The following is a 26,616-nucleotide window of genomic DNA, read 5'->3' on the forward strand; positions in this document are numbered from 1 at the left end:
TTTTCCCGGGCTCTCCAACTTTTCAGACAGGAAATAAAATCACTACTCCTCCAAGACCCAAAGACTGAAAGCTTCACAATCTTAGAGATCTGTTTGTTCAATAAAAAAGAAGAACATCTGACCTTCCTGCTGCTGGACCCTTCACTCCCAGCACGTGATGAGCAGGCAGGGTGGACAGGCAGTAGGATGCCCTGGAGAACAGCAGGCAGCAGAGGTTTATTTCTAGAGGAAGAACTTCTATTTCTTCCTGTCCCCAAGGACAAGGATATGAACAATTCCCTGGAGAGTCCCATGTCTTCCAGCACTGAGGCCCTTGCTTGTTTCTCTTGTGAGAACTTCATCACCAGTGGTGCCATGCCAGGATGGTGCTGGACCAGTGCAGACTTGAGGGGCCACTGCTGATCTCCAGGGTCTTCCCTTGCCCTGGGGATCAAATACTCAGGAAAATTCCAGATATGGAAACAAAACTGAGCTCTGTCAAAGCCTCTCATGAAAAAAGGGAAGAATCCCATGGCAGGACAGCCTCTGTCCTAGGATAGCTCTCTAGTGGTGTCCTCTCTGGTCTGCCACATGCCAGGTGGGCAGCCAGCTTTTGGCTTTTGATATGCCAGTGTAGCCTAGAGTCCGAGGATCTGTTGGGTTGAAGTTTCCCATTGAAACAGGTCTATCTGGCTGAAATGCTCAACAAAAGACTTAGCAGAGAAAGATATTTTATTCAAAGGAGTGTCTTGAGTTTCACAAGTGCCCTGACTTTGGTGGAAGAAGTCTCCTCTCTGAGCTGATGGTGATTTATCTGCTCTATTAAACCCCGTGACAAAGCCCTGGTTCTTTCATTGGGACCAGAAATTAAACTGTCTGTGAAAAGGCAGGCATGGAGGTTTCACCTCTGATTTAAATGCAGAGAAGCTCTTGTGACTCCTTTTGTGTTATTTCAGCTCTAAAGGAACAGAATGGGGAGCAGAGCTGTGCCATAATTGCCTAGGGCTGAAACCAGCAAATAGTTCAAGCAAAAATATTTTATCCTGGAATCCCCAAGTATATTTGGGAAACTACTGACTCATTTCTTAGAAGTGACATAATTTCTTTTCATTTAATGATAACAAAACCAGCAAATTAAAACCAACAACAACAGTAAAACCTAAAACAAGACACCACCAAAAAACCAAAAAAACCAAAAAAACCCAAAACAAACAAACAAACAAAACCCAAAAAAACCAAACCAACAAACAAAAATACCAAAATAAAACAAAAACAACCCACCAAAAAAAATCCCAAACAACCAACCAAACAAAATCCTTTGCCACTTCTCACTTACATTAAGAATATACTTACCAGGACATCTGTTTTGTTTTTTTCCTCATATTTCTCTCAAGGTACAACTCAATCAACAATAAATACCTACATTTTATCCCCTGTATTTAACAAATAAAATTCTATGGTAATTTCACAATCAACAATGCCTCGTGTTAGGAATTCCATTATTAAATCTGATTGAATATGATTAAATATGGCTCATGCTTTCCAAAACGGGTTGCATGATGGATTTAAATGAACTCATTAGTGGTTAATGCAGCAAAGTGCTTTCTAAATGCTAATGTTTGGCTGCCTTTGGCTCGTTAATTAATTTGAAGATTGTGTAATTATGGGAGCTTTCGATTAGCATACGTCTCTTCTTTTTAGTCCCAAACAACAGTTGTTTGTGTGTAACTATTGGAAATTCAATTATATTTATAATAAAAATAGGACATCAAACTGCCCAAACAAGCACACTCTGCAGGGGAACGGCATCTTTTCCTTTAAAGTCTCCTTTATTACTGTTATTTTCAAAAAGAACATGGGCTCAGCAGCTTTCTCTCAGCACAGAGAAGGGAGAGCAAAGCACATGGCACTGCCAGATAATTACACACCCCTGATGAGCTGTGCTGGATGTGTGAGGGCTGAATATGGCTTGGGAAGAAGCAGGAGCAGAGCCTGGCTTGTTTCCTCTCTCTCTCTTCCCTCCTCCTCTTTCCTTTTTTCAAATTTATTTATTTTGTAGTTTGCTTTTAAAGGCAAACAAGCCCGAAATGAGGCAGTAGGGCCCAAACAGCCCAGCCAGGAGAGAGGAGCTGGTCTGTGTGTGCCCAGCACAGCCCTGGGCTCCTGGTGGGTGTGCAGAGCCACAGATTCCACGGATTTTCTGCACCAGCTGGAAAAGTGACACCTGTTAAATTCTGCTGGTATTTTGGGCAATGAATGCACTGGCAGCTCCACTTTAAATAACACCAAAAATGGACATAAAGCAGAAATAGTCCCTTGAGCAGATATTAGGCACAAGGATGGGGCTATAAATGTAACAGAAACAGAAGGAGACCAAGTGTTGCAGTCAAGGCTTGTGTCTGTAACAGAGACAGGGGTTAAAAGAGCTGTGGGCTCATGAGTGATACTCCAGGGATAACCCATGTCCAAGACTCCTGGAGCTGTAAGACTCCTGGGGGAAAGGAGAAAAAAAGAGCTGAACCTCCTGGAGACATTTTGAATGACAATGACTAAAAATTTATATCAACTCCCTCAAGCATTTCTCCCATGCTTTTCAAAGGCACATCTGATTTCTCTAACGAGTCCCATGGTTGTCTTCCCAGCACACACTGAATTCACATCAGTCCTTATCATAACAGGAAACTTGTTTGTCATCGGTAGATTTTGTTTCCACTAAGCATGGGGTTCTCTGCTGTAGTTATCCAGGGCCATACACAGCTGGATGCAGTGGAATCACAAGTGTAAAAGCCAGGAAAACAAACCTGGGGATTCATTAGCATGCACAGCACTGCCTGAAAGGAGCCTTTCTCTGCCAGCAGCTGCAAGAGCAGCAAGGCATTAACATATGGAATAATTAAGCCAAATAAGTAACTACTGCATTTTCTAGTGAAACAGAACAGCTTCATTTTCTCAGTCAACTTGTATCCCAAAAACATCCAGTGTGCATCACTTAGATAAATCACCTGATGACTGGTTTTTACATTGCTATTAACCATGGATGCTCATCCTCTGCCCTTCTATATGGATATATATTATTAAAAAATGAGCAACTAGGCATGTCTTAATAGCACCAAAACCTCAACACCCTCACTACATCTTCCTTCAAGGGAAAATGGCAAGGAATGATGATGAAGCAAGACCTGTTGGCAGGGCTGAACCACTGCTGCTTCCAAAACAAAAACCCCTCACCCATTCAGCTGCCAGAGAGCCATGGGATGTGTGTAATGACCTGCACTGAAATGTCACCTCCTAAGGCAGCTGGGAAAGTGAATCACTGATTCAGCAGCTGACTGAAACCAGCAGAAGATGCAGGAATAGAAACAGGCCAGGGAAGAACAGTACAGGTGAAGGGTGCAGAGACAGGCAAGTAACAGGAAAATCACCAGGGCTTTAGCCAGTTTTCTGGAGGGGAAGGCAGGGAGTGAGGAAGAAGGAACCAGGCTCCCAGGCAGCTCCTGCCACCTGCAAAGTCTCTTGGGCTGATGAAAAATAAATGAAACAAAACCTAAAACGTGCACTTCAACCATGGCACTGGCACTAGGAAAAGGTGTAGCACAGTTTAACAGGCCAGCATGAAAAATCACAGAAAAGCAGTGGATTTTCATGCAAAACTGCAACCACTGCCTGAGGTTCCACCAAATGTCTGTAATTAATGTTTAAAGCCAAAGTCACAGAGATGGAGGCTGGGGTTTTTTTTGGTACTAAAATTGTACTGAAGTTCCCAGAGATTTGGCTGCTGAATTTCATCCAGCCACCCTAGAAATATCTGTAATTCCAAGAGGGAAAAACCTTCACCCTTCTGGAGTAAAACATCTACGGGTGAGAGAGGCAAAACACAGCACTGCTCATATCCCCTCTCTGGTCAGGAGACTGCTCTGCTATGAATCACACCTTCAGTCCTGTTCTGATGCTAATGGCCACAGACTGTGCCACAGGGAGCCAGGACAGGGAAGAGCCAGGACAGGGAAGAGCCAGGACAGGGAAGAGCCAGGACAGGGAAGAGCCAGGACAGGGAAGAGCCAGGACAGGGAAGAGCCAGGTCAGGGAAGAGCCAGGACAGGGAAGAGCCAGGACAGGGAAGAGCCAGGACAGGGAAGAGCCAGGACTCTGACTCCTGCAGGACAAACTGATGCAAAGAAACAACAGGAATGTCCGTAAGTGCACAGCAGCCAGCCCCAACATCCAGCTGTGCCTGTGGAAGTTTCCCTGTTGCTCTGCAAAGCTGACAGTCTGGTGCTGTTCCTGAAATCCTAACCTCTCCCTGCATCCCCCACACACCCACACGGACACCTGCACCTGCTGTCATTCCCTTTGGAAGAGCACTCCATCCACCCTTCAGCTGGAAGGATCATGGTCCCAATGCATCAGCTCTTTTATCTGCCTTTTAATCTCCTTTTTTTCCACCCTTGAGGCATGCTCCATCTTCCCTTCTGCAGACAGGGAAGGCCTGCACACCATCATTTACTCAGCAGAGGACAAATCTGACAGGCTAATCTTAACTTCTTAACAGCTGTGTTTATTTACTTAAGTAGTAAATTGTTTCCTCTAAAGCACAGAGGGGCTGGTTTGAACAGACACACGTCTCTGCAGTTGGGGGAGGTTTGGTACTTGCACATGCTTTCTCTTCAAACTACATATTTTTCTATCACCGAAGCATCAGAATTAAAGGCAATCTTGGGATCCTTGAGCTTTGTTTTAATGCCTCCTCTGGCTGCTGCTTTGTATCCATGGCAAGGCAGGCTGGAAGTGCAGTAAATTGGCTTGCAGGAAATGGGAAATAATAACACCACTTATGCTCTGAGTCTGACTGACTACACTTGCTCCCATTCCAAGACACTTTTCTGTTACCCATTTGTAGCTCAGTTCCGTTTACACGAGCAATTGCAGCTCCACCTTGCCCTTTCAGCCTGTCTCCACACTCACCCACACAGGATAATTCTGTACAAGCTGCATCACCCGAGGACAGAAGAGCTGCCAGGACACTTCAGTGAGTCAGTCACCCACACCCTGAAACTTAAAATCCAGCCCTATTAGTTCAGACCAAGCTGGTTTTTGTGTTTCTCACACAATACATGGTGAGTCCTGCTGGGACAGCAGCAGCTCCTGAACTTGCACTGCTCTGTGGATGCTCCTGCTCACAACAGACTGTGACTGCTGAGCCTGTACAAAGCTCAACTCCTGCCCTAGCACTGGGTGAAGGAAACAACCCCCAAATCTCACAGCTTACCCTGAACCAAGCACTGCTGCAGCCATCCCAGCTGGAATTGCAAGTTTTGGAAAAGAGAAGAGATGCAGAGATGTAATGGAAAAATAGCAGATACTTCCTGCTCAGCAGCAGTGGTAATTTCTTAATATTAATGAACATGTACCATTGATACATGATCCTGTGCTAATAAAATCTGCTCTTCTGGCACCCACTTCTCCTTGGGGATATGGAAGCAGCTGAAAATACAGCACACACCTACCCTCTCCATCACTACTGGGACTGCTGGATCCTTAAAACTCCTTCCTCTCTCCAACAGGGCTGTAAAAGGAGATGCATTTTCTCCATACTCCCCACTGCAGCAGCAGTCTCAGTTGAGCAATGGCCTCTACTTAGTCTGCAAGTGCTTGGGGTTTTCCAGTTCTAAAACATGGTATGTGTTTAAAGCTTTTTATTCACAGTAGATTTGGATATTGTTGCATCCTTGTGAGTTCGGTGTATTTAAAAGAAGTCCTTCATCAGGCAGTGGTCAGAAACCACTGAATATGTAGGAGGAGTATGTGGGTCTCCATGAGACAGAAGCAGCCTTATCTGAAATACATTTTTATCGTGTTAAAAAGCATTTACTGCCCAAAAGCATGTTTAATATAGAGCAGCTAAATTTTTTTCTCTCTTCCCTGTTACAATTACCAGTGTCTTAATAGATCACTGGAGCATTTCCTGAATTCACTTTTCTGCTTGTTTCAGTGCAGGCCCTGCTTCCCAGGGGCCCTTCTCCCCTCTCACTGTCTCTGGAACGTTTCTGTCCCTGTTGGTTTGGGAGCAGGGTCTCAGGTGGAAGCCATGGGCAGATACAACCCTCAGCCTGGTCCTCTGTCGGGTTTCAGGGAAATTTTGAGTTTAATTCCTGGCTTTGCCACAGACCTGCTGAGGCAGCCTTGGACAAAAACCTGTCACTAGCTGAAAATCAGGAAGGGGCAACAACACAAAGGTTGCAGAAGAGAAAAAAGGTATTTATGTAAAACTTCCAAAAACCAGGGGGGTCCTTCCTGGGACATCAGCAAAGCAAAAACCTATAAATCACTAAGCTACTTCTCAAGAGTTATTTTAGCAGAACAGCAAAACCAGGACTCTTATTTTGTTTTCAGTTTCTCCCTGCCTTGTTTCAGGGACTGTATTTCTTTTAACAAGATTCTTATTGCAGTATTCATTAGATTGTCTGTCAAGCAGAGCAGCTGGTGTTGATGAATTGATTAAGACACTCTGAGGACGGTTCAGCTTAAAGAAGAAAAGACACACTAGATTCAAAAGACATAAAAGGCTGCTGCGAACAATAAACAGCTTTTTTTTCTCCCCCCACATTCAGGGTGGATGCTAAGTTTTTAATTGCACAGAAGGTTCAGATTAGAGAGGGAAGTGCTTTACCATTAAGGTTATTGCAGTATTTCAACAGGAAAGCCTTGGAGAGCAGCCTGGCAGGACAGGGCATGAGCAGCTCCTTGACTGCCAAAGGTTCTTCCACACCTACAGCCTCAGACAGTTCCCCTCACCTTCCTCATCACTTGGTGACTCCCATTATTTTCAAACAGAAACTCCAAAAGCAAAACTATCCCCCTTTACTCTGCTCATTTATAACTCCTCCTAGAAGAAGTGGAATGAAATGGCTGAATTGCTGGACAGAACTCTTGGGATTCCTATATCCATGTAAAAAGTGATCGAGCTGCAAATGCAAAAAAAGTCACAATGTGCTGATTTTAAACTAACAGAGCACCATGGGCACAGATTTCTCATCCTTATTGTTTCTTATTGTCCAATTCAGAGGCAATTTACCTGCAACTAGAAAAGGATTTGATGGAAACACTGAGTTGATTTATGCACCCAGCCAAGCAAACAGTAATAAGCCAGGAGATAAATAAATAAATGGGTCAGCAAGTATTTCACTCTTGAATGCTCAAGATAAGAAATCATATACCTAAAGCCCAAAATTGGAGATCACTCACTGTCCAGACAACAGCACCAAACTACACCTCTGCACAGCTGACATTTCCAAGAAGTATCGGAGAATTCCCTGCTTGAACAACACACAGGGCAAAGTTATAATTTGTTCTCTATGAAAACTATATTGAATGATTTTTTCATAGAATTAGCAGCAGGAACTGGATAGAAATAAATAGAATAAAATAATAGAATATTTAATTCAGCACACACAGCAAGTTTTACCGAACTGAGCCTGAGATGGTAAACAACACAATTGCAACAAACTACACAAACTCCTACTTCTGCGTCTTGAGAATTGGCTCCTGGCTTCAAATTACTCACTGCTAGAAAGCAGTTTGTTCCCATCCACCTAATCAGCACCTGACTTTACTGCAGTGTTCGAGCAAACTGAAGACAGATGGGCTGCAGAAATAGAAAGGGAAAGAACTGCAAAACTTTCAAGTAACTATTTAAGAAGGGAACTAAGTGCAATTCTTCACTCTTGTCCTGTGGTGGGAATTTGCTACTTTAAAAACTAATCACTTATGAGAAATTAAGGGATATGTGTCAAAATTACCGTGGCTCCCAAGTAGTATTAATACATGGTTATTGTGCCATTAAAAAAGGGTGTATTTCCGTATTTATAAAACACAGAGCCCCAGTACAGCCCAAGTCCAACAGCCAGCAGTCACTGTGCTCCAAGTGGCTTCTGGAACTGCAAATGTTGCAGCAGCATAACTCCCTGAGCAAGGAAGAGGCTGTGGAAGACCCAGTGCAGCTTTGGAGAGCCCCCAGCCATGACTTAACCCCCACCTGTGCCCCTCTGCCTGGCATTGATTAAAGGCAGCCCCACACCTTCAGATATTCTTGTCAGCAGAAAACATTTGAAGCAAGGACAAAGGTACAAATTAAACTAAATGGAGCCTGCAGATTTCATGGTTTCCACCAAGGAGCAAAAGGTGCTTCAGGTTTGTGGTGTGAGCACTTCAGCGCAGTGGCACAGGAAACTTGGCCTTTAATGGATTTTTGATAAGTCAGAATAAAAATCCTTCATCCACCAACATCTCTTTTCAGAAGTGCTGCCTTAGGTCTGCTTGCACTGAAGTAATTGGGAATTTCCTATCAGCGTCACTGTGAGCTGGGCCCTTTGATTCTCTAATAGAAAAGGCTCAGTCTGAGCTGTCACCAGTGCAGTGGAGTCTTGAAAATGTTCAAGAACATGTAACCCAGAAAGCTCAAAATACAGCGTTCTCAAGGTTAAAATCAGGGAACTCAGCATGTAGAACAAGTCAGAAAAACTCTGTGGAAAAAAAGAAAATAGTCTGCTGAAAGTACTCAACCTCTATCGAGATGTCTGGACTTTTTTTGAGTCCAAAATCCTGACTCGGTAACTGAAGAATTAATCTGGAAGCAGAACATCTTCACGTGACATCTGTTAAGAAAACCTGTCTTTATTAATCCTTCAACCAAGCCTTTATAGCACCAATTTTCAGTTAGTCAGATATCCATGAAAGCCCCTGCACTGCAGAACTCCTGGGTCAGCTTTCCTTAAGGACAAAATACTAACTGGGGCATCATCATTCTCTACAGAGTCATCAATAAATTCCTCCCAAATTATTATGCCCTTACAGCTGCCCTGTGCTGACATCAGCAAACCAAAGATATTGCTTCAACTTCCATTAAATCATTTCCCTGGGAGGGAGGGAACACAGACTTTATGAATACCTGAGACCACAAGCTCCTACAGAGTTTTAAGAATGAAGCTCTAACTGAAGTCCGAAGGGCAGATTTGGGAAGGAGTGGAATAAGGCACCTACCTGGAATGGTGTCTCCTCTTCACAGGATGGATCTGGCCATCACTACCATGTGAGAGCAACATGTACATGACACAACACTGCTCTGTGGTTCCTGCATTTGCACTAATGAAATATCAGCTTACAGTCTGCCTCAGAACCATGAAACTGCTCCAACGCTGCTGCCTCAAAATCCAGGTGATGCAGAAATCCCGCAATGCACTCGGTCTCCAGGTAAAGGGAGGGCAAGACTGGTTCCACACTTGTAAAACAGAGTCCCTCCTCTGTTTTCAATTTGTTACAGGCACTTTTCAACATCAAGTTTCAAAATATTGGAATAGCACTACTGAGACAGTTACTGCTTTTGGATTTAGAGCAAATCAGCAATCTACAAGAAAAAGCAGCAATTTCACCATAAAGTTCTGGACACATTGAAAAGAAACTGTCCATGTTCCCTCACTTGGAAGACGACATGAGCCACAGTTCTAAAGGAATTAGACCATTACATGCATGAGGGATGTGTGCTGTTTCACATGGAATGGTTTCCCACATCCAGAACACAGGAACACAGACATTGCTCTGCACAGCCAAACTGAGTCACTCTGTAACAGCAGATCTCCCCGACGTGAGACTCCCATCACCAGGGAGGAGCTGCTCCCACGCCTCCAGAATCTTCCACACAGCTAGGCCACAGCTGCAGGCACCACTGGACTCTGCTTCTGTTCCACAGGTGTAGGGGTGAGGGGACGATGGAGCATGTAAAACATGAAATAAATCAGTTCCCCTCAATGGAACAGCAGGACAGGGTGGCAGGGGATGGTGTCAGTGTCACAGGATCTGCTCACAAAAGATCTTTGTGTGCTCACTAAGATCCTGCAGCCACACAGTGCAGCTCCTCCTGCTGCTGTTTGCACCTTGTCTTAGCGTGAAAATGTGCCAAACTAAATATTAAAAATAGTGTTTAAGTCTGTCACTTCCCCCGCTTAATGATCTGCAAATCTTCCATCCCAAGCGTTTAAAATTACTGGTATATAACATTCAGCCAAAGTAATATCAAAATATATTTTATTCTGGACCTCTTTCAGATCTGATTCAAATTACAGTTGTCAAAGCAATACAATGCAAAGGGAAACTGCAACAGAAAATGTGCCTAGAAGGGATATAAGGGCCTTGGGGACAAATCATTGTGATGTAGAACCAAAATACATCATAAAGTGTAATTAACATGGTCCAGGACAGTATAGAACATCTATATCAGTCTTCTTTAGACAATAATCATGAAAACTGAACAATAAAAGTCCTTTAAACAAGTACAAAAAACTGTCATGGGCTGATTTACACTTTTACAACAGTTGTAGTTTAACTGGATAACTGAAGAAATGATGCAGACATTTTAATCCAGTGCTATAGGTAGGCTCACAGAATTAGACCCAAAGGATTTGTAACTCCAAATGAAACCATTACAACTACAATGTCAATGTCAGGAGAGAGAGAAAATTACTTCTGTATTCTAGAATTACTGTTCTGCACACTGCAGTCTGTTGAGGACAAGATTGCAAAGTACACTGGACTAGCAACAACATGCAGACTGTTTTCTTGTATTTTACCCACAAATGTCAAAAAACATTATGAAGTAAAAATGAATGATTATTTAAAAATTAAAAAAAAAAAAACAAAACAAAACCCAAAACAAAACAAAAACATGCCTCAAGTTATTGTCAAGCTTCAAACTTAAAGGCAGAGAAAGCGAATTATGTACTCAAAACTACTGATCTGAAGCACTATTAACACTAAATCTGCAATCCACTCGAAAGGGCAGATTTTCCTGCTTCGTCTGCCTCCCACCAGCCTGACAGTGAAGACAGTCACACTTTCACAGCTCGTGGTATTTGAGAGCCTTCTCTAGAGGGAGAAGTGAGGACTGCTCCATGTCTCTCTCCCTACGGAAAATGTCAGGGATCTCGATGGAGATTTACTGCTGTCTCCCGAAGCCGTATTTGCTTCTAACATGCCACAATGTTGCTTCTGCTTTCTTCAGGCGTCTGGGGAAGGTGGAAGTGATCCCACCGGGGAATGGCTCTACAGGGCTTTGGGAAGGGAGGAGCTACCCTGCTCATCAGCCAAAAAAAAATAAAGGAACTGGGCTAAATGTGGCAGGCCCTGCTCTGGAAAACCCCGGGGACAGCGGGGGACCCTCGGCTCAATGGGGACGTGGCTCATTTTATCCACACGGGGGGTTCGGCACGGCCCCGGCGCCTCCAGCGCTCACCCTGGCAAGGGCTCCTCGTGAAGTGACAGTGGCATTTCTGCTGAAGTCAAAATCGGCTCCCGAAGCTCTTTGCTGAACAGACAAAACCAGACAACCTTGTATTTACAGGCTGAAACCCCCCACCAGTCTGCAGCGGTAAAGAATCTCCTTAATTAAATTAATTAAACGTGTCGGCTGCTGGGGTCACCCATTGGCACGGCCGCCCTGTGCCCCCCACTGCTCTCCCTAAACACAAAGGACATTCCCAAGGTACAACGCCCCAGCAGACGCCCTAGCATGAGGTAAGCAGTGTAAGGAAAAAGGAGTGCTTTTTTTTAAAATGAAAAATCAATTAAAATTGGTAGAAATCTTTGGCCTTTCTCTCAAGATGCATTAAAGTGTCACGAAATCAAGAAACATGCTTCGAAATGCCATGTCGTTCTGACTCTGGTAACTACTACCTCCCCTCCACCCAACCCAGAAAAAGAGGCACTTTTAGTGTTTCATATAAGATTTCCAATCATCTAGTAGACATGCTAAATAACCCTGCACAATGGTAGTCCCAGAATAAACTCAGTTTATCAACATTACAAAGAGTCTAAAAAAGCTTTTATGAAGACCTAGATATTCTCTTAACTACACTAAAAAGTCCACTGGTTGGGAATCTTTACATCAATTTAAAAATGCAGAAAAAAGGTAAAGTAAAAATAGAAAAAGACGAACTCTACAGAAACCTGGATCTGGTCATGCAAAAATGAGAAACGGGATTCCGAGATGGACGCACAGAAAGACAGCGGACTCAGGAGCAGTTCAGTTCTTATCCCATCATTAATTCTGAGCCCAGCTTTCCCCCTTCCTTTTATCCTCTGTTTGGATATTTGCCTGTTACCGTGTTGAACTGGTAAAAATTGGAATGACTCCATCGTAAAAGACTGAGCATGTACGCACACGGCACACGAAGTCAGGGCTTTGCTGCCATTTGGCTTCCCCTTTGAAAGGAGCGAGGAGGACAGTCTACCCCAGCCTGGAACACGAGGCCTCTGTGCTATAAAAGACAGGTGATTAACGCCAGGGTTCTGTGGTGGTTTTGTCTGGTTTGGGGTTGACAGGGTGGCAGGACCCGGCGCGCGGCGGCTCCGGGCGTGCGGAGCGCGGGAGCAGGAGCAGCACTGTGGCATGCGAGGCTGGACAGCTACGGCCAGAGCTCGGCTCGGGGACACTGCCTGGGGACACTGCCTGGGGACACTGGGCTGGCCCCAGGGCAGTGGGCACTGCTGGCCCTCAGCAGGGCAGCGGCTGTGCCTGAGCGCCCGGAGCGCTGGAGCTGACGGAGCCGACGTTCCTGCCAGACCCACACCTGACGGCCCTGGCCTGAAGCTCTGGTGTCCTCTGCTTCTGACTGTGTGATGCTATGCTGAAGCAACTAGAATTACAACCAAAACAGCTGATGATTGAGAAAGAGGAAAATGGCAATACCCTAAAAACATGGCTGTGTGATTTTTGCGGCTATGTCACAGAATTCCACCACAAATTGTTTAGGTTGGCTGAAAGAATCATCCAATAACTTTTATGAAAATGAATAAACTGTCCATATTAAAATACAAAAGTACTATCAAGAATCACTTCTGACTTTCAGATTTAAATTCAGTGCAATTGACAAATGCATTGCTAAACAAAAAATGCAGCTTAAACATACTCAAAACATTTGTGTCTATTCCTGGGAGCACAGTTTAAAATTATTGCACAGAATTTTTTTTTATTTTTATTTTTTTTCATTAAATGACAGAGGTCAGCCACAGTCATGGACCTCCAGCAATAAAAGCAATATTTCAAGTGCCAGACACTCAATATATTAGGTTTCCTACATATTGTAACTCACAGGGTAATTGTTCTAAACATTTGCAATATGTTCCAAAACCCTAAAAATAGCTGGCACAGAACCACCAGGGATAACTGTCTTTATGGATATGACTTGGTGTTGGTTTTAAATGCTGTGTATGATAGCAGTATAATCCTGGGGTGTATATAAACAATGTATTGTTGACTTGACTTTACCACTGGCAAATTGCTGCCCTACCTTAGCCAAACTCAGACTTGCTTCAAGTCGTGTTTATTTCATGGAAATAGCAGAAATCGATGCCTAAAGAACAATGGTTAAAATGTCAAAGCTGCATTATCTCAATTAAATGAATTTATACTTAACTTGGAGGAGGGGGAAAAAAAACCCCAAACGAATAAAAAAATAGGTTAGAGACTAACAATCATAAGCCACAAAATTAATTGTGATTGAAATAGTGTTATAAAACCGATAACTTTGCAAAGCTCTGTAATATAAACCATTCCTTAAGTAAAATGTCTGTGACATAAATTTGACAACCTCTCTTTTTTATAAATTTACACTCTTGGAATCTTATGCAAGACATGATGCAACCTTTTCGACTACACATACGCATAAACACAACCTCATGCTATCATTTACAAATAAAATCACTATTAGTATACTTTTAATCACATGAGCAGAAAAAGGTTTGCCATATACATCTGTCATTGTAAGAAAAATACTTGATATTGTAAACAGAGTAAAAGACACTATATAGTAGTGATTATTAAAAAAATAGCAGCTTACATCTACCCTATATTTGGAAAAAAATGTAGTCACAAGATACAATAAACTGCAGGACCAGAGCAGCAGGGGAATTAGTGCAAGTATTCATCTTTTAAATAAGCTGAATCACTGCTATTAAAATAAACTTGAAGCAAGTCCTCTGTTTAAGATTTTTTTTTTTTTTTAAATCTAAGGTAGTAAACATTTTGCCTCTTAATGGCAGTGTTATCAAATATATGCCAAAGATTTTATTTTAATAAAGAAAAATTACATGAAATACTTTTAATACTGGAGTTTGGTTACAGTTATACATCTAAGCTCCTACAAATAATGATGGGCAACTCTCAAAGAAGCTGTGGCATGAACCCTTGTCCAGAAAGATCTTAACCTCTTAAACAAAATCCCCCCAGCTATACTTTGCTCCTTTTCACAATAGTGCACAATTTAACCATATTTTAGCTATGGTCTTAAAGCAACAGAAGATGCGTTTGTTCCTCTTTATCTTTTTCTCTTTTTTTTTTTTTTTGCATCCCTGTTTGTTTTTTTTCCTGTTGTTTTTGTGCCCTTCTGTTCTTAAGTTTGGCAGAATTATGTCCCAAATGAGAAATTACTGCATTTCAGCCATGTCACCAGAAAATCAAACATAGCATTATACCCATTTCCATCCTACTTTGTAGATGAGAAGAACGTGAAAGATCACGCTGCAAAGAAGGATTTTTTTTTCTTCTCTCTCCCTAATCCCTTTGCCACCCTCCCTCTGTTCACAAAATTGTGCTCTGGGAGCCACAAAATGTACCAAACATCATCAGGTTCAAACTACCTCTTCAAAGAATGCATCAAAACATGTTTCAAAGAAACGCTTTTTTTTTTTCTTTTTCCAAGGTGAAAAAATATAAACAAGAAACTAAATCACTCCCTTACTTCATGCATCCGTAAACTTAACCAAAACAAAACAGAAAACCCAATGATTAAAAGCAAAGAAAAAAAAAACTACTGCTGCAGATTTCTGTAAGTCCATTTTCTCTGTACACACGAACTGCTCAACTACTGAGAAGGAAAACAAAAATACCCCACAAATCCACGTGAGAATGGATTTCATGGGGGAAGGGGTAATGAAGGCTGCCATTAGTATCTTCTGATTTTGGTATGTATATGGGTCTGCTCTTGTATATGGTATATTTCTCTCTCTCGCTCGCTCTCTTCTTGTTTTCATATCCAAAACCTTTAAATGTTATTTTGGGGCACAGCAGATTCCAGCACTTGGTGAACAGGATTCACAAGCTGTGACAAAACTCTGTCATCCTCTTCAGGGTGTAAATTTATTTTTTTTTTCTCCTCTTTTTTTTTTCCTTTTTTTTTTCTTTTTCTTTTTTTTCTTTTTTTTTTTTTTTATATACAGTCTATGTATATATTTCTTTTACATTTGGCTGTAGTGGACTGGCCATGGTTCGTTGGGACTATAGCAGTACATGGGTCAGGGACAGTCATTTTGGCTATGTACACATTCATAGTCGGTCCATGGCTTCCAACTAAGAGCGCTATTTCCGGAGGTCTAATACACAAACCTGCAAAGAGAGAGACACAGGTACAGCAGCTGCACAGCACCACAGGGCTTTACACTTCTGCCTGAAGGATCACAGCAAAACCTGCCACGTGGATTGTGTAAGCTTAACGTTACAGCTATTAACAATGATTAGGTAATATTAAAATAACCAAGTGAGCGCCTGATGAACCCCCAGCCAGCCCCAGAGCTAAGGGGCACTGCTGCCTCCAAAATTACTATCAGAACAGCAACAACATCTTATGTAAGCTGTTTGCCTGATATTTAATACTGTGAGGCTGAGAGCTTACTCGAATCTGATTTGTAAAATCATAAAATGAAATTTAAGTACGTGGACAAGTACTAAATTAGATCAGCAAAACAATTAATGGTGTACAAACTCCAGTTTTAGTCTTCCCAGAATCTCCATTAAGTAGTGCTTCTGGGTCTGTCAGAAATCTATTAGTAAAATACAACCACACACAAGATAACACCACAGATGCAAGCACACTTAAAACAGAGTGGATGAGAAGCTTTTGCTAGTCAACAATATAGAACAAATTAAGCCCAATATTTTTTAATATATCAGAAACTAAATGAAGCCAAATCTATTCCAAGTACAATCAACCTCTTGGGTTAAATTAATTGGAGGACTGGAAAGGTTACACAGCATGTATAAATAGGGTCATCTGGGGGGAGTGATAATTTCTACTTAGGATATGCCTTGAGCCTTTGTCCTTTTATGATATTGCCTATACTTACAAGACTAAAATGATATAAAGACTCATCCAAATTACTTCTCTAGAATTTAGGCTTCTTAAAATCTAGAGCTTCCTATTTTGTGAATTGAACTCTAACAAAACAACCCTACTTACCAGCAAGAAGCATTCAGGAGGGAAATGCTTTGGCACCTGTGTTAAGATACCACCTGAGACTCTGCACTACTAAGCTGCCAGGACTGATTTTGCTGACATTTGCTAAAGGAAGCTGCAGCACTTCAAAACACAATTCCCTTATCAGTCTTTTTTTATTTTAATTTTGCTTTTCCCTAGGCTCTCCTCTCCTTTCTTTGCAAACCTTGGTGAGACAGAAGCAAGCAAAAGCCTTGGGACTGTGCTCCTTACGAAGACCCTGCACATTCCCATCCCACTGCAGCTCCCTGCAGGACAGTGTCAGAGCAGCCAGGAGGTGATGCTCCACCACCCTGCAGTGAAATGACACTGTGGGCATTCAGGATTAGTTAAACATGATTTTATTCCCTGCTTTCCCTAAGGAAAAGTAGAGCAGACTGATATTTATATATAGCTGCTGACATTTTTAGGAACTTTTTAATTACAAGCATTTAGAAATTTGCACTTTGTTTTGCTGTTGAATGCAATGCAGAAGGTATTTCATTCCTGTCATGCACTATAGTAACATCACTAAAACTGCGCATTTTCACTCAAAAAGGGCAGAGAAAAAAAATCAAGTTTGTTTCTAAACCAGCCACACTGAACAGGCTGACACAGCAGGCCCCAGAAGGAACAGAAAATATAAATTGGAGATATCTCCACCTTCTGAGGTTTTTGGACTGGAATAGAGATAGTCTCCTTACCACAGCATGGTTACAGCTGAAAACCTACAGGTGAGCTGGCTGTATTCAACCTTCAGCTAGAGAAGGAAATTTTGTCTCCTTTGTTGGTTAAAAGATTTCCAGAGGATGTTTGTTATTAGAACACCAACCAAGTCAAGCAACACTTACTGAACCATCTGAAGCACTTGCTCCAACTTTGTCTCCTGCTGCATTCCAGCAAACCTCAAAAATCCCTCCTGTTCCCCGATAACTGTGAACTAGGGCACCTGTCTAAAAAAATGGACGAAAAAAGTAATTAATACAACAAAATCAAAGTCAACAAGCACAATTTGTACATGTAAAATTTCCCCACTGCTTTTAAAAGCTAAAATTCTCAGAGGAAAGTGGCCCAGAAGAGATTTGTGGACAGTCTCAGCACCTTGTTAAAGAATGTGGTACAACCATTCTCATGACTACTTCCAATTACTAAAATGAGCCTTTCAGAAATTAATACCCAATGCCCAGTAGCCAGAGATTGCATCATGCCTGACAAGACTTTCAAATACAACAAGACATTATTTTTTTTTTGCCAGAAATACAGAACAAGTAGTAGTGTCCTTTTCGAGAAAGTTTCACAGAAATACTTTGTCATCATTATGTTCACTCATTTTGCATTCTCTTGTTTGTCAGTAAAATTCGATGAATCATCCAATCAGATTAGTATGTCCCCACCCACTCCTCATTTTTTCACAAAAGCCCCTGTTTTATCAGGAATTTAAAGTTCAGAATTAACACAGACTATTTTTGGATGAAATATGTTCTTGGAGAAATTTTGTTCCATGTGGGGTTTTGTCAGTGAGTTTTTGGTTGAGTCTTTTTGGTTTGCTTGGTTTTTTGTCTTTTTGGGTTTTTTGCTAAGACAATGTAAAGTGTTACTTCACCATAGGGCAAAGCATTTTAAGTGATAAACTAAATGTACGAGAAATTAAAAGATTAACATTAAAAGAAATAATCTCAGAACAAAGAGAAAACCAGTGTGTTAGGAATGACACAGTTCTTTGTGGCTGAAGTATGACGGATAAACAAAGGCTGGAGGGATGGAAAAGACCACAAACTTCTGAGCACAGAGAAGAGCAATACCTGTGTATTCCAGATGTGTACACATTTATCAAAGGAGCCACTGGCCAGGTACCTGCCATCAGGACTGAAAGCTACACTGTACACAGGTTCTTGATGTTTTGTCAGAGTATGAATACAAATTCCTCTGTCTACATCCCATAACCTAACAGTAGAATCAAAGGATGCACTGTCAAGGGAAAAAAACAGATTAATTACATCTCGATTCAACATCTTTTTGCTGCCAATACAAACAGAACATGATAAAGTATCTTATGTGCTTCAAAGCATTCTGTGAACTTACATTCATAGAAAGTGAGGTAAAAATAATGTTTAACAAGAATTTAAAACCAGGATTAAATAGTACCTTGCTAACATAAGATTGGCATTTGGATTATTTGTTCCTGGTCCTGTAGGACTCCATTTGATAGTATAAATTTCTTTGTTGTGTGCTTGTAAATCATGGACACAACTGTCTTGTTTCATACTCCAGATCTGTGATAAAAAGGGAGGAAAACACAAATAATTAGCACACTATTGTACTAAAATACATGTTATACATGTTTCTTCTGTATCATTTGCAGGCTGACTGTTACCTTTTAGAGCACTCAAAACATTTGCTGTGATTGCTTGGTTTTTAGAGTAATTATGCCAAGTTTTATTCCAGGACCTTTCATTCTTTGTGTTCTAAGCCCCCAGTGAGGTTAATGAGTTACAAAGGTGCTGCCTGTAGAAACCAAACTGTCTGAGTTAACTGAAAACCACTTGAAAAGTGCAGGGATGAGAGCAGATGCTGAAATGAGAAGAGCAATATGTAAATGTTCATGTCTGAGTTGCTAAAATATCACGGTCCTATTTTTAAATGAACTTCTTGCTACACAGACTGAGTGAAATAAAGGGATAGTAGAGAAGTTTTCTGTTTTCATACAAATCCAGGGAAAGAAATACCACTATGGCATTTTCCTGACTTATTAGAATCTGCATTGCCAGATTTCAGTGTTCAGAACTTCACAGAGGTCATTAGAGGACTCCAACTCCTGTATGATCATGCTCAAGAAACAAAATAACTTTATTCCATTAAGAGTTTACATTGCTTCTACAGAAGGGATTTGGCAAGGCTTTTATGTTTTTTCCTGCATATAAAGTTGGATATGGCAGATAACCACCTGAATGCTATTTTTAATAATATCTCTCTCAGTAATGCTTTTAGTTCACACTTTTTGTTAGAAAAAGCTACCAGGAACACGTTTAAGCCCAACTGTATTTAAGATGCAATTGAGGTGCATGTGTAAATAAATGGTGCTTTTCAGAATTGCTGCTTTGCTGAAGAGGAAATTGATTTTCAATGTGCAGACAGAATTGAAATTGTATTTCCAGTTTAATTGATGGGATCAAAATCTAGCTTCTCTTCCCAAAACTGGCACAGATGAAAGAGTCTGTATCAACTGCCCTAGAGAACATTGAGCTGTAGATAGAAACTAACCAAGTAAATAAATCACTGGGCACCTTCCATGTGCTTCCAAAGCTGGCGTTTATTCCTCCTGCCATTGAAAAGCAAGTGATCCACAAGTGATTAGTGATGTGCAGACTTATCCTCCAGCATTTGGTGTTTGAGCTAACCCTGAACAAAACAATAATATTCTTTCCAGTCTGGGCTCCATTCAAAACAGCCACCAAAAAGTTAATTGCCTGAATCCCACAAATGCTGACACATTCCTGGTTGTCACCTCTACTCACAGAGAGGCAGCTGCAACAGCTCCAGCTCCAGCCTGGAATTCATCATCACCCTGGAGTTCCAGCTGTTTAAGTATTAAATACCTGCTGAAGCTGGCTGTTTTGACTCCATCCTCTGCCAGTGGAGAACAACTGATGCTTTCAGGGGTTTCCTCATCACACTTGACTTAAGACACTTAGGAAAGGATAACTTGCTAGACAGTGCTGACTGGAGATGTCTAGACATCCAGTTTTAGACTGGAGGCTTAATGCTTATGTGTTTGTATTTAGATAAGGTGATTTCCCTTGCCAGAACCTGACTGTGTGCCAGCAGGAGGGATATGTGGCTCCTCATTCAGGCATTCCCTGATTAAATAACAGTGAGCTGGATGGAATTAATTGTCCCAAGGGCTACTAGCAGGACAGTGCTGGCAATGTAAAAAAATGTATCCTGAAACTCTACCAAGCACAGTGCTGAAGGTCCCAGTGAATGTAAAGCAGTACAGGAGTAATGAAAAGCATCTGTACCATGGAAGCAGCACTGGCCTGTCAGGCATGAACAGCCTCATTCCTGCTGCTGGCAGGTTTGTCAGGATCTCTAGAGTGCCCTGAAGTGTCCTCTGCACTCACAAGTTTACAAGAAAGCATGTAGCTGTGAATCATTTGGAGGACAAGTCTAGGTGTGAGTGAAAATCGCAGAATGACTCCTGATGAACTGGAAAAATCCAGGAGGGCACACAGCCTCTGAAGAAACAACATGCCAAAGATTTTAACTAGAAAGAAGGGGGTAAGCAGAAGAAAACCAGGAAAGGAGCAAGTCACACATTCTTTTATGTGCTACCTGATGTGCATTCCAATTTTTTCTTTTAACCAAAATCAACCATCAAGCGTGACAGTTTAATGATTAATGACCTGATTCTGTAAACAGCTAAAAGGACCTAATAAATCATGCTCCAAGTCTCAGGCTGGCAGCTTGTAACAAGTTCTCTGGACCAAAGCTTGGCCTTGATTAACAAGGATTTCTACGATTGCCTAACCTCGTTATATTAAAAAAGAACAAATATTGGACAACACAGCAAGTACAGTGATACTGCCTGAATGTCCAGGCTAATGGAGTGCATTCCAGAGTCCTACAAAGGCAAGGGCCAGCCCAGAACTTCCATTACCTTTAGAGTCATGTCATCAGAGCAGGATGCCAGCAGGTTACCAGTTGGATCCCATTTGATTGCATTTACTTCATTCTAAAAGTGAACAGTGAGAGTAAGTTGGAGTCTTCCATTCCATTACAAATGACAGCTTAAAGATAAAGATAAAGCTGGACAGCAGTTATGAGCACTTGCATAATTGTCAGGATTTTAACACTCAATTTTTATTCATAGCTTTGCCTTCAATAACAACAGCTTTTTTCTATTCATTTATCACATTTCCCATGCATTCTTCTACACCAGGTGGCAAAATCTTGAAGTTATCAAAGCTGCTTCTTCTAAAGCTCACTCTTGCACCCTGGCACTGGTAAAACAAGCTGCACATGGGAGTGAAAATTGTTCTGATAATCACAGAGATAGTGATTACCATAAGTCCTTAACCACAACTACCTATGTGTGCATCTACTGCCTGTAGCCAATGACCAACCATTACACAAGTGCTGGGTCCTGCTAAGTTTACTGAGCCCCCAACCTCTCACTAATAAAAGTATCACAGGGCAACCCCCTTTTTGTAGAACTTACTGTGTGACCCTGGAAGGTTTTGATGGGCCTGTCTTGTCCTAGTTTACAAACGTGAATACACATGTCTGTACTGCAAGAGGCAAATGTGTTGTTACTCTGCCAATCAACATCTAATGCTGGTGCTAAAAGAAAAAGAAAGATATTTAAAGCTATAGTACACGCTCTGCAAGAATTTGATGTGCAAATTTAGTATGCACCACGTTGGAACAAAAGCCAACAGGAAGCAATTGTTAATTTTACAGCAGTTCTGAAGATAAACACTATGAGCAGTAAGAAATGCAGCCAAAACAAGTCTTAGGGAAAATGGAACAAATTTAATATAATTCATCATAATACGGAGCATATTTGAGAAAAAAGTTACACAGAAGACAGGTGCAGCAAGACATCAAGTTGTCACTAAGGCATCTATAAACAAATCTCAGGAGTCAGCAAAAGGAACAGGTTCCCACAACTTCACACAGGATCATGCATGAGCCCATCTCCACCAGCAGCTCCTGCTCAGGGATGGCAGCCAGGGAAAGGTAAGGATTTTCCTTTCTTAATTCCAGCATTGTGAAGCGTGGTGACTTGAAGCTTAATCATGGGCAACATGTTCCATTTGATCAAGCCCGCTATTTATGGCAGATAGCAGAGAGAACTGCTTGGAGTAAATGCTGACTTGACATTTTTGACTGCTGTCATGCCACTGGAAATGTGGCATGAGCAGAATAAAGAGTGAGAACGGGACACGTTTCTTGGAGGCCCTTCAATGACATGTCTGTCATCCTCTCCATTCTGTTTTCCAGCTGATTCTGGCAGGATTGCTCAGCATGCAGCCCACAGAGTAATTTGTCTGACCTCCTGCACTCCCACCCCAGCTGGCCAGTGAACAGCTTTCAGCTGGTTTGAGGCCAGACAATCTGGGGACAGAGGAACAATGGGATATGGGGTGGGATCGCTGCATCAGGAGGGTGACAAATGCAATCCTGAGGTGATAAACACTAATCCCTTGTGGCCCACCCACACGATTTGTCTGCCACCATACTACAGCAAGTCAGGAATACTTGGATTATTCCTCTCTTATGACTTTCATGGAACTGCAATAAAACTGTGAGTTATAAATCAGAACAAATCTATCTTTATTTACATTCTCAAAATTCCAATATGAGACTCAGTTACCAAAGACTACCTGTAAGATTTTAAAATGATGCATACAAGCACCACGAACATCAGAATTTTAAATTTATTTTAAAAAGTAACACCTTTTTGTCTATTCAGATGACAAATTTTAATGATGAAATGAAAACCTACCAGAATGAAAAGGAAACTGCTGCTTGGCTTCACCAGTGTGGGCATCCCAAATAATTGTGGTCTGTGTTAAACAGATAAATAAACAATAAACAAACTTGTGCAAATTGGTAATTTCCCCACAACTACCACCACTCACAAGTATGAGAATACCTACCCTGCTCACCATCACCCAAACCTGCTCTTGATTATACATTTCTAGAGTTTGATCCAGTACTAAAAGAAATAGTAGTAGATGTACAGAAAACAGTAGAAAATTTAAGATTGTATTAGAAAGGTGTTTAACCACAACATTTTGGGGTCTAGAGGGAAGAAGGAATTTCTGGGCTTTTAAACAATTTTATCCCCTTAGTCCTATTTATATTCTTGTAATCCACTCCACACACCTATTTTAATTTCTAATAATTCTATATTCAAATTGTAGTATCAACTACTCACTTGTTCCTAAGGAGATGTTATTAACAATTAGTCACATACTGAAAAATTTAAGGGTGTAATTTCCTTCTATTTTTTTTCTCTGCCAATACTTTCATAACCTTCTGCTTAAAGAAATCTTACATGACAAAATTAGTATCTTATCATCAGTATATTATATGCCAACATTCCTGCCCTACCTCAATGATCAATGAAAATTTTGACACCAAATTCAATGGAAACACGAACTGACCACACAAATTAATTAAGGAAAAGGAGTCCTTCTCTCTGCTAAAGCAGAATATTTTTCAAAGCATAATCTCAGTTTGTCTAAGAAGTTTTATTGACTGGAATGAGGTTTCTATTTCTTCCTTAATTATTTTCCTGCAAATGAAAGCTGCACCTCCACAAATATTTAAAAACTGGTGTAACTATCACAGATGCCAAAAGAATAAACACATCCTTTCCATGCTTTGAGACATTAAATTTTCCTTCTTTTGTGCCAGCACAAGCATTTATAAAGCTGGCTATTAAAGCAAACCAAGTAAATGCATGGAGGGGGAAAAAAAATAAAAGAGAAAGTTTACTACTTTACAGTGACATTGCCAGTTTTAAGTGGTTATACTGAGGTTGCAGTTTGCCACTCTCACTAAAACCTGTGCTGACTTCTGCACCTCGAATCAGTTACAGAGGGAAAAAAATCAACTCTCCTTACTCTTGAAATAGTCTATTTGATTCTCTGAATTCACTTTAAGTACATTTCCCATCACTCTGTGCCCTTCCTACCATTCATACATAAACCCCTCACACTAACAGCAGCTCTGAACTGAAAGACCTTGTAAACCTGAATTTGTTTAGAGATGTGAAATAAAACACAGTCAAACAATGAGCTCCATGGCATTACACAACTGGCACCTCTCCAGTCAGCTATATCAGCTTTCCTTATGTTCCAGCTCTAACCTTTATAATCATTCTCAGGTTTGACTGATACTCAACTCAGCCTGAACCTATCCCTCTGGTACAATTTTTTTTTTCCTGAGGCTTTGAGTGAAGTGCTTCACTGAATTTAGATGGTTTGGTTTTACAAAAGTTTCGTGTTTCTGGTTTCAATACACTTATTTTCCAACCCAGACTAACCTAAATGGGAAGAGATCCACAGACACTGAAATCTAGGATAATAAAATATCTCAATAAACTACTATAAAACCCGAGGAAAGATAGCTAAGCATAACAAGCACATTATTTGTATTATTTGTAAGCACATTATTTACATCCCATGCCTTTAGTTTCATTTACTTACTTCGCATAGTTTTGCTATTTTGCTTACAGTTAGATTATAACGGTGAAGGAAAGAATTTTAATTTTACCAAAGATTATCTCACCTTGTCCACTCCTGCACTTAAAATGAAGTTTCCTTTCTTGTTCCATTTTAACGCAAATATAGGACCTTTATGTTGCCCTAAGGTGCTGGCAAGATTACCTGAAAATTCATATTGATATGAATACATTAAAAAATAAAAAACTACGCCGTGAGCCACAATATAGGAAAATATATGGTAAAGTAAAAAGTATTTTTGCTTACCATCTTTAGTCCATATCCTTGCAAAGCCATCGTAAGACCCAGTTGCTAGAAGTGTACCTTCACTCTGCCAGCAAAAAGGTTATTTATTCATTTATTTAGTTTTACTGCTTAAGTCAAACCTAAAGCAAATTTGAGGTAGAATAGATCTGCATAAGATTTTTGACATTTATTGCATTGATTGCAACTTATCAGAAAGAAGTTCCTGAAGCATAACAGAAGAAGTTACAAATAGAAGAAGTTACAACACCGCTCAAACCAGAAATATTTCCGGCGCTGCCACGGAGGCCACGGCTGCTGTCCCTGCAAACCTGACCACGAGGTGCTGTCGGCAGGATTCCCTGGGACACTGGGGGCTCTGGCAGTGGCACTTACGTTCCAGTCCAGCGATGTGACGTCCTTGTTGCTGGGCACATCCTGCCCGCCCTCCCGGATGCAGTGCCGCAGCACCAGCTGCGTGGAGCCGCTCGTGCTGTTCTCGCTCAGGTTCCAGATCCGCGCCGTCGAGTCTCCAGACCTGCAGAGCACCCCGTGGGGACAGAAACCCTGCTGCTTACACATGGACATCCATTTGTGCCATGGAGATATCAACATACAGCACTAGAGGGACAGCCTGTGATGTTATATATCAACATACATCATGATAGGTACAGCCTGTATTGTTATATATTAACATACATCACTAGAGGGACAGTCTGTAATGTTATAAACAGACATCATTATAGGGACAGCCTGTAATGTTGTATATTAACAGACATCATTATAGGGACAGTCTGTAATGTTATATATCAACATACACATCACTATAGGGACAGTCTGTAATGTTATATATTAATGAACATCATTATAGGGATAGCCTGTAATGTTATATATTAACATACATCATTATAGGGATAGCCTGTAATGTTATATATTAACATACAGCACTAGAGGGACAGCCTGTGATGTTATATATCAACATACATCACTATAGGTACAGCCTGCAATGTTATATATTAACATACATCATTATAGGGACAGTCTGTAGCATTAATATGCATATATACCAATATACGCAATATGCAATATACCAATAGTATACAATATATTAGTATTGTATGATATTATAATACATGGCATGTAAAATATTACATAATGTATTATATATAGGTATATAAAACACTATATATAGTTTTTATATGTATTACATACATTACACAGTATGCAATAGAGAATATAGTCTATAGCAATATATATGTGCTGTGCAATATATTATATATGACATATATTATAATATATATTGATTGTATATTATACCTATAGATAATAATTATACTTATGTGTTTATGCAGTAAAACAGTATGTTATAATATATTAATTACAGATTATTAATTATTAATAAATTAATAATAATAACAGATTGAATGTAAAGCACTATTCTCTAAAGAACAAACATTGTGGTGTTTGATGTTTGGGGCAGGTGTTCCCTGAACCTTCTGTCCTTCCCGTGCATCATCATCATCATTATTAGCATTGTTGTTGTTGTTATTATTATTGTTGTTGTTGCTGTTGTTATTCTCCATTTAACAGCACCATTTTCTAAACAGCTCTCTGGCACTTGATGTTTGAGGCAGGTGTTCCCTGAGCCTTCTGCCCTTCTCATCCACTATTACTACTACTACTACTACTACTATTATTATTAATATTAATAATAATAATATCAATTTTACAGCACTATTTTCTAAACAGGCCCGTGGCACTTGATGTTTGGGTCAGGTGTTCCCTGAACCTGATCGTCATTATTATTGTTATTGTTGTTGTTATTCTCCATTTACCAGCACCATTTTCTAAATGCCCCGTGGCAC

The 26,616-nt window shown here is 40.8% G+C and overlaps 1 protein-coding gene across 4 annotated transcripts in view; it reads right to left on the reverse strand.

Annotated features, from left to right (window-relative positions):
• Positions 1 to 10,039: 10,039 nt before the first annotated feature.
• Positions 10,040 to 26,616, reverse strand: part of TBL1XR1 (TBL1X/Y related 1) — a 109,788-nt gene continuing 93,211 nt past the window's right edge. For all 4 annotated transcript variants that reach the window (XM_066325748.1, XM_066325747.1, XM_066325749.1 and 1 more), the window contains 10 exons: positions 25,148 to 25,289; positions 24,776 to 24,839; positions 24,576 to 24,673; positions 22,783 to 22,843; positions 21,493 to 21,614; positions 20,932 to 21,006; positions 18,420 to 18,547; positions 18,077 to 18,242; positions 17,126 to 17,227; positions 10,040 to 15,409 (listed from right to left, as the gene is read on the reverse strand). In XM_066325748.1, the coding sequence (XP_066181845.1) occupies positions 15,383 to 15,409; positions 17,126 to 17,227; positions 18,077 to 18,242; positions 18,420 to 18,547; positions 20,932 to 21,006; positions 21,493 to 21,614; positions 22,783 to 22,843; positions 24,576 to 24,673; positions 24,776 to 24,839; positions 25,148 to 25,289 (985 nt within the window). In that variant the 3' untranslated portion in view covers positions 10,040 to 15,382. The remainder of the gene's footprint in view (positions 15,410 to 17,125; positions 17,228 to 18,076; positions 18,243 to 18,419; positions 18,548 to 20,931; positions 21,007 to 21,492; positions 21,615 to 22,782; positions 22,844 to 24,575; positions 24,674 to 24,775; positions 24,840 to 25,147; positions 25,290 to 26,616) is intronic.

Source organism: Sylvia atricapilla, chromosome 10, assembly GCF_009819655.1.
Source record: "Sylvia atricapilla isolate bSylAtr1 chromosome 10, bSylAtr1.pri, whole genome shotgun sequence".
Lineage (NCBI taxonomy): Eukaryota > Metazoa > Chordata > Aves > Passeriformes > Sylviidae > Sylvia > Sylvia atricapilla.